The sequence below is a fragment of the Acanthaster planci genome, linkage group LG21, assembly GCF_054643075.1.
Source record: "Acanthaster planci isolate LZ-2023a linkage group LG21, COTS_SCS, whole genome shotgun sequence".
Taxonomy (NCBI): domain Eukaryota; kingdom Metazoa; phylum Echinodermata; class Asteroidea; order Valvatida; family Acanthasteridae; genus Acanthaster; species Acanthaster planci.
The window spans coordinates 9,303,596-9,320,298 of NC_141797.1; the positions used below are offsets into that span (position 1 = coordinate 9,303,596).

Genomic DNA, 16,703 nt, shown 5'->3' on the forward strand with positions numbered 1-16,703 from the left:
ACTTATTATTTCCAATCATGTGTGGGTTCTATCTGTGGTTGAATTCGTCTTCAAAGTTTAACAACTTTGGGTTAAAAGCCAACATCAAACCAAAAAAAAAACAATTAAATCGTGCTTCTTAGAGATCCCATCACCTTTCTGTGAAATAAAGTGAATAAAGTAAAAAAAAAAAGTCAAAAATAAACCAAAACTATTGCGCTAACAAGGTGATAAGATAGAAGTTCAATAGAAAAAAAGTTGATGTGACAAGTTGAACCAAAAGAAACAACTCCAAAAAGAAAACCTGCAAAAATATACAAATAGGGATGTAACAATGTAATACAAACAACATTTTGAGAAGTTTGCATGTCTTTCCTGTCTTTGAAGTTGCACGATGACACTGCGTTTCGCCGTACAAAGTGTCCCCCCTGCCAACATCGTTTACTGGTTGTGTAAACACCGCCCTCTCGACATCGCAATTCGGTCATGACCAACTTAAGGAAATAAACCCGGGAAAATTTTGGAACTGGACTTTCCCGCGCTCGTGAATGTCCACACAAGGTTTGTTAATTTTTCGTCTTTTATCTCATATTTCGCTGAATTACACTTTGATTGTAGTTTGGGCAATTGTGCTTAACCATCGTGTAAACCAATCTGAGACAATCTGGGCTTCGATTTGGATTAAATTTTTTTTTTACTGTAGACATGGTAGCTGACATTGTCAAGGTCATCATGCTCACGCAACAACTGTAGTGTAGGGTTCACTTTGTGAAAAATAATTCCAGAAATTGGGTCGGCGCAATGACGAGAGCATTACTTACTTTTGTTTTTGTGGGGGGACTGGCAAGTTTTACAAGAAAAAGGGAAAAAATGGGGGGGGGGGGGTTCCTACAATCCCCAAACCTCACTGTCAACACCACACACAAAGTCGCACCATAGGCCTACTGAAGGAAAGAAACCATTAATAATCGTCTGCCTTCTCAGAAAAGTTGGCATTGTTTTATAAAAGGAAAAAAGTAAAATGAAACGTATACAAAACTGCATCAGCTGAACCTCCAATTTAATAAAAAAATCTCTCATCAGAAAACTTTTTCTTCATGTGGCCTTGTGGACATTAATTTTTGTGAAATTCTGGAATTCCCCAGTTCAAAGAAATTGGCTTGAATGGAACTTAAGGATTGTGAACATGTTATAAAATGCCATTTGGTGGTTCGTGTGACACATTGACCCAAAACTGTGATGGGTGAGGCTGGCAGGGCGGTGTGAAGTTGGTTTCTTGTTCCTCGTTTGACATTCGACATTCAGTGTTGAACAAGTAACTGTTCCATGATATTCGAACGTTGAATAAGTAACCGTTTGACATTCAGGGTGCACTCGCCTAAATGGCTATGGAGTACAACAGGGACAAAAAACAAACTGTTTCCAATATATGTTGATTTGAAGCTTTGCATGGTGAAGTCATGAGATGTATAGTACAATAGGCTTGCCGTTGCAGCATGGACTAAGTCTCTGAGAAGATGTGTGGTTATTAAAAGAACCAGTAAGTGCTGACTCGACTTTTCGGTCAGGATACTCTCGCTGTCCTTTGGAGAGGGTGCTAGACTCAAGACCTTAATTTCAACCAGGGAAAAACCTATTTCGACTCTGAATAGGGCTCTCACAACCTTTTGTCATGTTGGAGCATTTCTTTGTCTTTAAACCAGAGTAAAAAACGAATGAATTAAACCAAACTTTTTTACAATGAATATAAAACACCTAAACCCCATGCCCCGCCCAGAGATGATGTCATGGGTCTTTTGAATCGGGGAGGGACTCCTTCCATCTCGGCGTATGTGGTTCTTTGGTGTGGAACAATCCCCGGACGCAAGACTTGCCGTTTAATAGATAGAACTAGAGGTTAATACTAAAAACGTCCTTTCTTTCATGAAACTATTTCACAGAATCGAAAATACACCAATTCCACGACTGAGTATACATTTTTTACTGTGCTTATCTGCACATTAGTGACCCCGTTGCGTCCATTTCAACCAGGGTAAACTTAAGGCAGATATTCGCATAGTGAAAACAGCTGTGATGAAAGTCTTGTCTCGGCGGTAGACTTCTCCGCTTGGAAACTACAGTGGAAAAATGAATGCCTCACACTAGACTTTTCGGCCATCGAAATAAAACACCGAATCCCATGTTTTAGATGTGGAGGCTGTGGTTCATATGGAGGGTTGGTTTATAAAGGCATTCCAGATGGGTTGGGGTTTGAAACGGTATTCGTGGCTTGTATTACTGACCACACGTGCACTGGAGACAAGACAGTTACTTGTTCAACATTGAATGTCGAACGTCAAAGAGGAACGAGGAACTAACTTCACATCGGTGGCTGGCAGTTACAAATTGTATTTAAATGTGCACCAACCTGTGCATACATGTGGCGATGCAGGCGATTCACAATAGTGCGCCACCGAGAGTTTGCAACATGTTGGCCAATCAGAACGCGGGAAATTTGTCTACCTTTTCCAAACCCACATGGGGTCGACAAATTTCGCGCATTGTGATTGGCCAACGCGTTGCAAACTCTTAGTGGCGCACTATTGTGAAACGGCCGTATTGATTACAGTTATCAAAGCACATCATTTGGTGTTGATCAATAGTGAGTTGAACATACAATCGTTGAGATAAATGGGCCAGGACTTGTACTGGTATTTTGGAGTTAATTGTTTTGCCTTTTGAAGTTACTGGGTTTCTCTGTGATAAATTGAAAATCCTACCTTTAATGTTGTCCCTTTAATGTCCAGTCATTCAGCCTGTGATGATAAATAAAGGCCTTTGCGTCTATTTACAGCACGGATTCCGATTTCTTGGACTAGTGCTATGGTGGACCAATCACCAAGATGGTTCTAAAGACCATTCAGGAGTTGAATGAATACATCGAGGCAACAGGTGTTGTGTACAACCATTCTAACACTAAACTCATCTCAAGAAAGTCTAAAGTGAAGAGATCTAGAAGGGAAGCATTCCTGTCTCTGCTTCCCTACAGGAGGCTGTCTTCCCACCATCATCATGCTGAGAACAAACCATTCACTAAACAGAAATCAAAGAGCAAACCCATCGTAGAAAGGTGAGAGACCACGTACATTGAGATCCACATACGTGCCTCCCCATATGTTCATATTTATTTATTCATGTTGTATGTAAAACTGATATTTGACAGTGGTGACAGGAATGTTGGTCAGCTATGTAACGACCATAGCTTTTGGGACTTCAAGTTTTTATGGTCAGTCTCTTAGTATACTAGTGTAGGTTAAAACATGACCAGCTAACTAGTTTATGGCAGCCAGGGATGTGTGCCCTCTAGGCTGCTACCAATTGGTTGATCAGATTGTCCAATCCACCTGTCACTTTGGTTGACACTGATCAAACCGTATGTTTAGTTAACTCTAGTCATATTCCAATGCGCTTAGCTTTACAACTGCTATAGGTTTCAGTATGGGAAAATCCTATAAGGTTTCCACTTCATGGTAAATTCATTTGAGTCATTACTGTTCATGCTGTTTCCATTACAGTGCCACCAGCAAGACGAGACAGAAACTGCAGGTTTCTGTCCGGTCTCAACTCCCACATGGATCAAAGACACTGGATTTTGAAGTAGATCCAGACACATCCATCTCGTCCCTGAAAGAGTTGATACACCGGAGGATCGGTGTTTTGCCTCAACGTCAGCATCTACACATCGGAAACGTTCCGGTAATGACAATACAAAATCGTTTTCTTTCAGTTCAAGGTCAGACTTTTCAGTCTGAGCCACAGAGGTGTGGCCAATCTCACAACTGACAGGGTAGGTCAGCCCCAGTTGAGCCCCTGTCACAGGACACAGTTTTGCTGTCAAAAGCGCTGTGCCAACTGTCATTAGTCAGTTGTAAAATGTCACCTTTCCAGTTGTGATTCAAAGGAGATGCAGAATGTGAAGGGACCACTCTCTTGCAAGGTGAAACTGCAAGTGATGCAGGGGATTTGTTTGACCCTCACTGTCCAGATGTGCAGATAAATGAAACTTCATCACGTGTTGTACCTACACCGTGTACTTTTTAACCATACTTTCTTTTGGACTTACTGCTTTGTCAGCTCCTTGATTTTCTCACGCTTCACGAGAATGGTGTTGACAAAAAGGAAATCATCTCACTGTCAACCGATGACCTGACTCCAGATGGACCAAAAGGTAAGTGTTGAAGTGAATGAATGCTAGATGAAACTTATGAAGAGGGTTATGTTTTATTCGATGACTTGTACAAAAATAGAGATTGGTATTGTTTTATGCCACTAATTAAACCAACGCTTTCTTCAAGGCTTAATTAGCTTGCTTTAGCTGTGCTTACCGCTTCACAGCCTCTGCTAAACAGATGGAGGCTCTGTAAGCACAAATCGGCTGTCAAGCAGGGCTTTATATAAAACTGGGCTCAAAAACTTTGGGAATTCTAAACTGACTATTAAATGAATAACGCACGTTTCATGCACAGACTTGTTTCAGCCACTTTTCTTAGCACAGTCAGACTTTTTAGAGGCAACTGAGTGCTGCCATTATTGTTTTTCTATGGAATTAATTCCATTGGGAAACAAAAAGGGAAAACTTAGAATAAAACTTTACAAAGATCTCGTAATTCCCTGAACAACCCTTATAGCTTCACACATGAATACTTATCGCTTCCATTTTCTGATTAATACAAGTTAGGACAAACACATTTTTCAGTTATTGACGTTTTCAATCAATCAATCAATCAATCAATCAATCAATCAATCAATCAATCAATCAATCAATCAATCAATCAATCAATCAATCAATCAATCAATCAATCAATCAATCAATCAATCAATCAATCAATCAATCAATCAATCAATCATTCATTCATTTTTCACTTGATAGGAATTGATTGAAATATTCATTAACCTATTCCAATCTTTGTCAATTCATCAGTTACCTGCCAATCCAGAGATGAAGCAGAAAGAACCCAGCCAGAGAAACCTGATGAAACAAGATCAGAGAAGGAACAAAGTGGAGCTACACCACAAGAGGAAGAGAAAGTGGGAAAGACAAAAGCCCACGACAAAGAAGAAACTCCGATTATCTGGTAAAATATTGTACAATAAGTTGGTGCTGACGCGATTTATTTCAATGTTGTGATCAAACTCTTCATAAAATGATTGTGTAAAATAAGGATCTAGAGCAATTTTGTTGCTTAAAGGGGGCAAAAATATGAAAAATATGGCTTTTTTGAAGAAACTTATTGAAGAAAAATTGATGGATGTGACCATGTTCAACGGTTGTAGGTGCATCAAAGGGTATTTGCAGGTCTTCGTAAAGAATCCTCTCCTTCGTGGACCAAGGATGCTCTGTTTCCAGCTGGAGCCAGAGACGTCCATCTCATCCTTGAAAGAGAAGATACACGAGAGGATTGGTGTCAAACCCAAACTTCAGCATCTTCATATCAGGAGAAATACTCGTAACTTTCAGGTAGAAATAAAACTTTCTCACTTTACACACCCGTAGTTGTAAATTCTGGAAACATTAATCATCACTTTCATAACCATCTAGATTTGATTTTTCCTGAAATATTTCAGTTTCTTCAATGTCCTGTGCCTGCTTTAGATGAAAAATATTTACAGAAGATTTGCTTCAGTTAACTCACTTTTTTTACGTGTGAATGCAAATATATTTTACTCACTACTAGGTTTCTCTTCTTAATGAGTCGCATTTCATCGTCTCTATTTGCCTTGCCAGCTTCATGACTTGCTTACCCTTAACGACTGTGGAGTTCAACAAGATGAGACTATCGTACTTTGTCTACCAACTGGTGGCCTACTGGGTGGTGGACGAACAGGTGAAGAGTTACTGGAAACATGACTATTTGACAAATAATGGGTTTTGCCCTTACCCAACGTACAGTGTATAGATTGATAAACACCGTATGCTTAGTGCTTGTTCGAGAGCTTGTTACTTTTGCATTCCTGTGATGTTCAACGATGGAATCCGTATTCTAAAGAAAAAATTTAAAAACATCTTGTTCATAATGTTTAAATGTAACATTTATGCGTTTGAACCAAGACCTTGCAAACAATACACTTTCTAGGTTTAAGAAGTTTCAGCCTTCATAATTTAAAGTCATTCTCAATATTGAACCTAAACATTTAAGGTCAACTTCTGCTTTTCTCTGTAGATCCCAACGATGTGGCAAAACAAGACACCAATGAGAAACAAACGGATGGCAACCGTGTCAACCCTCCATCTGATTCACAAGAAACACCTCGGCAAGACTCTTCCCTAAAGATGATGTCGTCATCACAGCAGAAACGAATGGACCAAGAACAGGATTCCCAGCAAGGGACATCGTCGAAGAGAGCTAGACTGGGAGAGGGGGAGATTGACAATCCAAATTGGCCAGGGTTGCAGGAGGAACCGACAGAAGGTCTCAGGAAGAGGAGCCATCTACTCACGTCAGCAGCATCAGTGGAGTACAAGGGACAGACTGGTGCCAGGGATCAGGCACATCAACACAGACCCGTAGAAGAGAAGAAACTGGTTGAGGTCCCAGGTGTGAAATCAAATCATTTTCTGAGTAAAACCCATAGGTAGGAACTGAACACCCAATTCACATATGGACTGTGCCGTGAATCAAACCCGTTTTGCAGAGGTGGAAGTCGAAGATAAAAACCACTGCACCAACTAGGCTTCCCAAAGTTGGAAGTTCATCATTTTACTTTTGAGACGCAGGTTTGTTTATCTCTCAGCATTTTGTTTCATGACAGGCAAGTTGGATGACAAGAGCCTCTACAGGTTATCCAAACAGATCCCTGCAATGACATGGACAGAACTGGCTATAGAGCTAGGCTGTGACGATTCTGAAGTCTCGCATTTTGAGGCTAATTATTCCGGTAATGTTGTCAGACAAATTTGGCGCATGCTAGTTTCATGGAGAAACCGACAACCTGGTGATGTCAATCAGACAGAAGCTCTCTGCAAAGCATTGAAGGAGGTTGGGGAAACAAGACTTGCTGACAACTTGGCAGGTATGTTTATTTTGTGATGTCAGCTGCAGTCATAGTCATAGTTGCATGCTCTGAAGTAATTAATATATCATGGAATCTAGGCAGATGGAACTTACAGAAACAGGATCAAAAAAGGTCCCGTTTCTTGAAGCAAGTGCTTTCAGGTGATAGGAATAAGAAACCTGGAAAGAAGAGTCCTAAAGCAAAGGATGGAGTCATTGCTGTTTGGGGAGTGATAAGCAATAACATCTAATAGTACAAACAATTTTTCAAGATCCTATGCACGCAAGGAAAACACATGAAATTTCTTGAACGTTTGAAGAAAGTCTATGCAAGAGAATCCCAGAATATGAGCACTTCACATTGCACTTTGCATGACTGAAATATTTTGAAAATGGTAAATTTTGATATCATCAATTATTCGTGGCACAATCTGTGGTCAATAATATTGATCACCATTCACAAAGTTGAAGAAGCAACAAGCAGTCAGTACATGTATGTAAATATGTCCGATGAGTCCGTATCCGTTCATGTTTCTTGAGCTTCAGTGCAAATTTCTGTCTTTTGGGTAATATTCTTTATGCTCCTTCATGTTTGTTTCAATGGTTGCGTGCAGAGGTGATAGGCTCGGTGAATTTGCTCCCCAAAGTCTGAGAAAAGAAGGAAGAATGAAAAATCCACAGCTCAGAAACTGCTTGAATCCACTCTGAGCTTGGTTATGTATGTTCCGGCCAGGATATGCAAACAGTTTGGGAGTAAAAGTGTAAAAGTTGTAATATTATTCCGGATCACATTTGTTTTATTCTGACAACAAACACGAAGAGATAGAGTAGTCACCCAGATGCAGAATAAATGAAGAAAAGGATTTGTGTTCGTAATCTAGTCTTCTACAGATTTCTACGTAGATATTAAGAAAGCAAATAATGTGCTTTGTGTCTCCGTTGCTATTTTGTGGCTGATTGGCAATCACATCTAAAAGTAGGAACAATTTTTACCATTTTGCTCTCAAGTTAAGGGCAAGAAAAATTATCCTTAACTCATGCTTGCATTGTGTGAAAATTGGAAAAGTACCAGAATTGTTCGCTGCTGTTATATATTTCATAATGACAACAATAATAATACATGTAGGAATAAAATAGTCAGGTTTTTTTCTTCGTTGTTCCAGCTATTTGCAGCTGGGAACACTGCAAAGTCTGTATGGTGTAACGTTGTTGCACTTAATAAAATGCAGATTGATAACAACATTGTTGCGTGCTTCGTGTGTTGTGGACTAAACATGCTGCTTGGCAATATACAACCTCTTGCTCCATCCTCGATGATATAGACAAGTCAGTTGGATATAAAAAACCATTGGGTTTGAGTGTGCTGTACATGTACATGTGGAGCGCTTGGTTGTGTCACGTTGACATTGTTTTGCAGCGAGCTTTGAATAACGGAATGGTGTGGATTTTTAACAACTTTTTCAGTTTTATGCATTATTTTTGTTGTCATGAAATGTTCACCATCAAAGCAGAAATGTCTGCAACTGTGCAACCATCATTTGTCACAGAGTCTTAATGTAAATGTGAACAATTCCAATTCTTAGTCTCTGTCTTGTATTGTTTGATTTGATTGTAGGTGGTGCATCGCTCCAGTCTCATCAACCATCAGGTGACATGTCAGAGAATCAACCCAGTACATCACAGACACCAGGTAATGGGCATAACTAAAACTGTGCTAAAACTCACAGACATGTAAACGCATAGACCACCAGATCCTATTCAAAACTTCCATGAAGCCGATTTTCAATTGTGAAAAGAAATCCTCTATGTACTTAATCTGGACCACTCAGATTCTGAACGATGCATTGCAACATTTGAAAAGAGGAGACACCAGTTTCAAAGAGTACAAAAGTGAACGTGTTTTGAGAGCACATGTAAACAACCCAAGCAATACAAGGTGCATCGCACGTAATGTGCAATGAACGCACTGCCTTCCATCGCTTTGCCCATTGTTTACCCATACATTGTGCATTGTTTCCTGCGCAAGAATGATGGTCTATGCATGTATATGTCTGTGCTAAAACCTGATGTGAAAATACGATCTGAAGTTAGGCAGCATTTCACTTTTAAAGTGCAAGTTTTTTGTAATTCCAGTGAAATTTCCCCAGGCATCTGTTAATTAGTGTTACCCTAAATTTTAAATGTCGTGCGCAGTACTGTCTAAGAAGTTTTTAACAGCATTTATGGTGTTGAAACCTTGTCTGAGGTTATGTGTGGCAGCCTTTCACTTTTTAAACACTCCTATGGTTAACAGCGTAAATATGCACAAATGCCCACAGTCACTCTCTTGCATGTGTTTTCTATGTGGAACACAAACATGCACAGGTTCAATGTGTACACAGTTTGTAGCCGGCACAAAATGACCCAGGGTCTTTTGTGCAGTCCTCTTCACTGCATTTGGTTTACTGCACAATGATGCACATGAAACAGTGAGGCAGAACTGTTGGACAGCACAAAAGTGCAATCTGATATTCCTTTGATAGATGAGGGATAGTTGGTGCAGTGCATAATATGACAGTTGTGGATAATTGTGCTGTTTACCGGCTGACTCAAAGGGTGACTGACTTCAGCATAGGTTTCTTTACTGCCAGTGAAATACTCTGAGATGTTTCTTATTTTAGTTGTAAAATTTTAAATGCCGTGTGTTTCACTTTTTCAAGTTTCTTCACAGATTTTTGAAATGGAGGTTTTTTGTCGAACTCTTATAGGATTTTCTCATCAAATCTTTAATAGCAAAGAAAATGAGAACGACAAATCCAACATTTAAAAAACAACTGTCAGTCTGCTCTCCACTTTAATCTTTTCAGTTTGGACAGATTTGGAAACAGTTTAGAAACAAACATTTAGAAATGAAATGGGTAGCATCTCTTTTTGTAAAATTAACCCTAACCCTCCTCAATCCTTCACTTGTTGGAGGACTGAGGAGTGTTGAAATTAATGTTACCATAGTTAAGACCACAGGTGTTGCCCACATGGGAAATATTTGAGAATTATGTGTCAGTCAAGTTGGTCTTATAGTTTGCAGATCCCTAACCAGATGTCTAAAAGTTCAAAGAATGTCTTTTGTTTCCACATTTCTTCATGTTCCGTATCTAGAATGCTCTACATCTTACGTCCAATCTCAAGCTGCTGCTGCTAAATGTAAAGGTGCACTGAAGAAACACTACATAACCACAGGTTGCTATGTACGGCTGAACCCATTTGTTGATGAGCACAAGAGACACATCTCTAAAACCTACGTAAGGTCATGGTTAGAAAAGGTTCAAGAAGAAGAGAAAGTGATGCCTAGATTAAAATCCCGTCAGAGTAAATCAAAACCAGTGAAGGAAGAATTGGATTCTTATGAGGATATTTTTGTCCTCAAAACAGAAACAGATGAACTGACCGAAATTGCTGTATTCAGCGGTTTGGCTGGTGTAGGAAAGACCATCCTGTTTGTCAAAATTGCACATGATTGGGCAACAGGCTGTAGTCAGGTACTACAGAAGTATGAACTGGTCTTCCTTTTGAAATTGTGTTACTTGGAGCAGGCATCAGACCTCATTGATGCAGTTTTTGATCAACTCTTAGCTGAAGACACCATTAAAAGCATAGAGAAAGATGATTTGAGGTCATATATCGAGACGGATGCTGGCAAAAAAAAAGTCCTTATTCTTTTGGATGGCTTTGATGAGTTGAAAACCACCTCCCTCAGTAAATCTTCATTCGGTTCCATACTGAAGATCCTCAATAGAAAGTTGTACAGAGGCTGTACAGTACTTGTCAGCACTCGCCCCTCACACTTTCACAGATTGGTAACAAAAAAGCTGGTTCAAGAACCATTCATGCATGTCAGAGTCCTGGGGTTCAACAAAGAGCGTGTGACAGAGTATGTGGAGAAATGTTACTCTGATGGACCTGACAAGGCTAAGGGGCTTCTAGAAAGGATTGAATCCTCTGACAACCTGTCCACTTTGGCAGAGAGTCCAATGCTGCTCCTGCTTATGTATTTACTGTGGAGAGAAGATTCCACACTCCCAGAAACAATGACCGGGCTGTATCAGAGAGCAATTAAATACATTGCCGAAAGAAAAGATGTTTCAAAAGAGGAAATGTCCAGAGTTGTGATTGCCCTTGGCCAGGTTAGCTTACGTGGTCTTCTCTCCCCAGATCAAGAACCGACTTTTCAAGAAAGTGACTTTGAGCAAAGTGTGTTTGACACAGCTCTAAAAGTGGGTATTGTTAACAGACCAAAAGTCTTGAAGAGCCTAGAGCCCCAGTGCATTGTGGAGTTCTTTCATAAGACATTCCAGGAATTTGCTGCCGCTGCATACTTGCAAAGTATGTTTGAAACAGATACTCAAGAGTTTCATAACACTCTGAATGAAATCATGTCGAAGGGCTTATTGGCTTTTGAGTATCTTCTGCGCTTTTGTTGTGGTGACAATGAGGCATGTACATTGGAGATACTGAAGGTATTTCAGGAGAGGTGTCGAAGGAAGTTGTCATTTGACAATAAGGTGGGTCATTTGGCACTTCACTGTTACTTTGAAGGTCAGTGCAAATGTTTGCCTCCTGAAGAATTCATACATTCATTTCTGACTGATCACATTGCCATACGCAATCTTAACAATGATAGTGGAAACTCAGTGAGATACTTTGTGCAGCGTATTGCTAAGGAGACAAGGGACAGTGGCCGGGCATACCTTGCTGATGTCAAGAAGGTGATTATTAGTTCGGAGTATGTACATGTATCACATATTGTAGAGGCGTTCAGTGGTCTACCCAACTTGGTTACATTGGAACTGCCTGGTTGTAGGCTGGGTGGTACAGCAGTGTCATGGGGCAAGCAGTTGAGGCACAGCAAGGCACTGCGGGAGCTGAACTTGAGAGACTGCGAAATGAACGGACAGGACATGGTACATGTTGCTGAGTCACTCGGGGGTCTACCCAACTTGGTTAAATTGTCTCTTTCTCGTAACTACCTGGGTGGTACAGCAGCATTGTGGTGCAAGCAGTTGGGGCAGTGCAAGGCACTGGAGGCCCTGAGTTTGAAGAGATGCTCATTGAATGAACAGGACATAGTACATGTTGCTGAGTCACTCAGTGGTTTACCCAACTTGGTTATGTTGAGACTTTCTGGCACTGACCTGGGTGGTACAGCGGAATCATTGTGCAAGCAGCTGGGGCAGTGCAAGGCACTGGAGGACCTGGACTTGAGTGGCTGCAAATTGAATGGACAGGACATTGTACATGTTGCTGAGTCACTCAATGATCTACCCAACTTGGTTACATTGGATCTTTCTTGGAATGACCTGGGTGGTACAGCAGCATTATGGTGCAAGCAGTTGGGGCAGCGCAAGGCACTGGAGGACCTGGACTTGAATGACTGCTCATTAAATGGACAGGACATGGTACATGTTGCTGAGTTACTCTGTGGTTTACCAAACTTGTTTACATTGAATTTTTCTGGCACTGACCTGGGTGGTACAGCAGCATTATGGTGCAAGCAGTTGGGGCAGTGCAGGGCACTGCAGGAGCTGGAGTTGAGTGACTGCTCATTGAATGGACAGGACATGGTACATGTTGTTGAGTCACTCAGGGGTCTACCCAACTTGATTGGATTGAATCTTTCTGGCACTGACCTGGGTGGTACAGCAGAATCATTGTGCAAGCAGCTGGGGCAGCGCAAGGCACTGGAGGAGCTGGACTTGAGTGACTGCTCATTGAATGGACAGGACATGGTACATGTTGTTGAGTCACTCAGGGGTCTACCCAACTTGGTTGGATTGAATCTTTCTGGCACTGACCTGGGTGGTACAGCAGAATCATTGTGCAAGCAGCTGGGGCAGTGCAAGGCACTGGAGTACCTGGACTTGAGTGACTGCTCATTGAATGGACAGGACATGGTACATGTTGCTGAGTCACTCTGTGGTCTACCCAACCTGGTTAGATTGAATCTTTCTGAGAATGACATGGCTAGTAAAGCAGCATTGTTTTGTGCAGAGTTAAAGAAGTTCAAGGCCCTCGAGTATCTGACGCTCGGGGACCTTGAGGTGACAGAGGAAGAGAAAAGGCATATCAATGAATTATTGGCAGAGACCAACATTAACGTCAATTAGCCCATTTTCTCTTTATGTTTGAAACAGCCGAGGAAAGGAAAACAATTGAACTTATAAGAAGTAATGTTGTTTCCGAATACACAAGAAATATTACATCTTGACAATCCAAATTGCGCTGTATACTGGCCATGAATTATTGCAGAATTTCATGCAAGTGGTCACACAATGACAAGTACCCACATGTACATGTACAGTACATGTGCTTGTACATGTACATATGTACGTATGTGCAGGACGTCAAGGTGAAGCTAGATGTACAGTGTACATTTAGTTACTGTACATGTACAGTGCGTTGATCACTCACACATAAGTTCACTACCTCACTTTCCTGGCTGCATGGCTGCGCTGCAACCACACATACAGTGCCCACTGCAGACAAACCAGACCGCCGTAAATCAGACCTAAAAGTGGACACACATGGCCGTGTACTGATTGAAGCCATTATATCGTGGGTCGTTTACCACTAGAAAGGCCATAAACTAGGTGGGGTGGTCTTGAATGCGAACCCGGGAAACCCGGGTTCGCAAAAGCCACATTAGACTGGGCTCGGTCCAGTAATGGACCTTAATTCTTTGGGTTCACTGTGGATTCCTTGTGAATTTCAGATCATGACACTTCTTCCTGTTATCATGGTTGTAATACTTTGAATGAAATTCTTAATGCAGTTTGAACAAATTGAAAATGTAAAAGAAATGATTTTTGACACTGTTACTTCCAAAGTGGTTGAATACTTTGTGAGTTAACACTACAGTAAACTTGAAGCAAAGAGCCTGTGATGTACATTAACAGTGCTTGAGAAGATCTCACTGATGTGGGCATTTTGATAGCAAACCTGCAGTTTGACCTGGTTACAACCAACCAGAATAAAGTCCCTGGCAGATCAATACATTTCAGTTACACTCCTTCCTTATCAATCGTATCAGCTTTGAAAACATTCAGAAATTCTGGAGTTTCTTTCTCATAGAAGTTGATGTAATTACAGTGACAGGTGAGAGTTTGAAGTGCAGCGTACACCTGCAGGTGTGGCTGTGATGGGCAATTTGTCAGAACTCTTCAAATTGCAGGATCTTTTCTTGCATTAGTGCTGTAAGCAAAGTGACTTATCAGCAACATCTTTCCATGACTGCCTCCTTTTATCAATTCATAGTAGAAGGTTTTATACTCGGCAAAGGGCTCTGTGATCCTGTGATGTGTCTGTGCACTTGATGAGTGGTAGGCCTCATCAGCAACATCTTTCCTTGACCATGCCTCTGTGTGTTGCTGCTTCTTTCTGTCTCCTCTATGGATTGAGTTCAAATCATCTACCAGCCTCTGACTGAACACATTCTGCCTGTTCCTTTGACTCTCATTACGACTTTTCACCCTTCTGTGGTCAGTGAAATAATCCTCATAAACTGATATCCAGTATTTCTGAGTCTCCACAATCCCCACCCAGGGGGGATCCCCACCCAGGGGAGGGAGGGGCATGGCACACAAGGAACCTTCGCCTTGTCATCTGTGAAATCTGTCTGCTCTGATTAAACACTACAGAATGTGGAACTTCTCACTCTGGTAAATCTTGGAACTTTTATTGAATACCTGATGAATGACTATGTTGCGCTGCTTGAAACCAATTCAGGAATGCAGACCGTATGAGCCCATCCAGTCCAGTTGCAAGTTTTTGTGGACTTGCGAATAAGCAGCACTGTCCTGGCATCTTTGAGGTTTTCAAAGAGACCCAGGCAAATCATTTGTAACCATGGCACGCCATGGACTATATGCACCAAACTCTATGACTATTGATTGAGGAGGATCTTGTACAGAGGAGGCAAGAGGGAGGTGGTGGCATTGACTTCTATGGAATCTGTGAATGATGAGAAACCTTCTCACTGTATCCTAGCAACTTGACTGTGACAGTTGGTAACCGTTGTAATTAGATGTGATCATTACTTCATAGTGTCGTGATATCAACACTTTTGCCCGTTTAAGCACATACACAGAACCAGGAGTTGTGTCCGTGTTATGATATGGGAAATGCTAAAGTTGTTGATTTGAAACGATATGTATAAAGATGCTTTTCTAGTTTTGAACCGTCTGTAAATAGCCAGACAAGAAAAGACTTCTATTATGTTTTTATGATAAATGTAACCAGTGAAAGGATAAGTTGAAAACTTCCAATATGAAGAGGGGAAAAGTACTTCTGTTTTTATATGACATTTTTTTAAATAGTGTGTATTTTGTGATATGTGGGAAAAAGCAGTTTCACTTTTCTAGGTTTGCATCATTCTTGCCTAGCTGGACAAGCAAATGGTGTTTTTGTGTGATAATTGTAAGCAAAGCCACAAGACAGTAAAAAAGTCATGTTATTTATGTCATATCGTTGTAACAAGTCATCACATTCACGTCATTGGAATTTTTTTTTTTGAAACTTTTATTCAAATCATGAATTACTCCCAATTAACTACAGGCTTGATTGAACTTGATTTGCCAGTGAAACCAACCGTGATGTGATTAGACACTCTGATTTCTTCTCCATGAAGTAACAGAACTTTGATAGCTCAGGCACCTGGGAGGGGGGGGTCCCTCTTTGTTCGATTTGTGGGAGAGGGGGGTCCCAGCTCTAACAGGGTTACCAATAAGCTCAAAGATTAAATGTGCAAACAGAAGTGACCAACATTTTGCTTTCTTAGTAAACAATGTAGGCTTTTTGCTTAGAAATGTGGGAAGGATATTTTAGCTTAATATAATGTAACTGATTTTCCAGGATTGCTGCGGTATCAAGGCTGTGTTCTGTCTGTAATAAAAAGAAATCAAGGTTGTCTTAGTTGGAGTTTCCAAATGTCATAGTGCCAAATGAAATGTTTTGATCATGTTAGAATTGTCATTTCAAAATATGTCTTAAATTGCTCAAGACATGGCAAAGTATTCATAACTCTCTTTTTTTGTTCAACTTTGTGTATGTCTATTTCCAGGCGCAATTACGTTTTTAACAATTCTTTGGGAAACTGCAAAAACAAATGAATTGTCAGTCTAGCCATTTTACTATTTTGGGTATTCTGCTGCATTGCTTCTGGGAACTATGAATTTCCTATTCAAAAATGCAGTCTCTGTAATTCCCATAATCCTCCTAGAAAGGTTATACTTTTATGTGCGTAGCTAAAATGGGAACCAGTTTCTACCAAGTATGTTACGGAGTAAAATAAAGTCAGAGGATCCTGGCATATCTTTTAAATTTATGCAGTATCTGTCTGCTAGTTGACTTGTGAAAATATTGTTAAGATCAACGTTATTATATAAAGGTGTACTTGCATATTTGAGCCATAAATTTGTAACCCGAAATACAGATAAGAAATGTATGTATTTTGATAAGTTTCTGTCGTCTTAGTGTTGTTTGCATATTCAAATTTCTGTATATATCATATACATGAGGTGTGCCCTTTGACCTTTTTCTAAATTGCGCAATCTAAGCTTTAAATATAAGTTCCAAGAGAAACATTTCGAAGAGGCCTGTGGCCTGGTGGTCTAGCTAGCTGACTGCCGGGCCGAGGGGCCCGGTTCAAATCCAGCCGGGGTC

The 16,703-nt window shown here is 40.6% G+C and overlaps 1 protein-coding gene across 1 annotated transcript; it reads left to right on the forward strand.

The window, feature by feature from the left end:
- Window positions 1-453: 453 nt before the first annotated feature.
- On the forward strand, window positions 454-16,498 carry LOC110981214 (NLR family CARD domain-containing protein 4-like). The gene is made up of 11 exons (XM_087131080.1): window positions 454-540; window positions 2,813-3,088; window positions 3,534-3,714; window positions 4,093-4,186; window positions 4,940-5,093; window positions 5,293-5,476; window positions 5,744-5,843; window positions 6,180-6,554; window positions 6,769-7,029; window positions 8,626-8,700; window positions 10,146-16,498. Exons 2-11 carry the CDS (start codon window positions 2,862-2,864, stop codon window positions 13,148-13,150), a joined length of 4,656 nt encoding a protein of 1,551 aa, XP_086987206.1. The 5' UTR covers window positions 454-540; window positions 2,813-2,861; the 3' UTR covers window positions 13,151-16,498.
- The last annotated feature ends 205 nt before the right edge of the window (window positions 16,499-16,703 follow it).

Excerpts from the sequence above, each read along its gene's own strand:
- LOC110981214 (XM_087131080.1), top strand. The coding sequence starts at position 2,862 with ATGGTTCTAAAGACCATTCAGGAGTTGAATGAATACATCGAGGCAACA. Across the intron at positions 3,089-3,533 it reads AGCAAACCCATCGTAGAAAG|TGCCACCAGCAAGACGAGAC; the intron begins GTGAGAGACCAC and ends TTTCCATTACAG. Across the intron at positions 3,715-4,092 it reads TACACATCGGAAACGTTCCG|CTCCTTGATTTTCTCACGCT; the intron begins GTAATGACAATA and ends CTGCTTTGTCAG.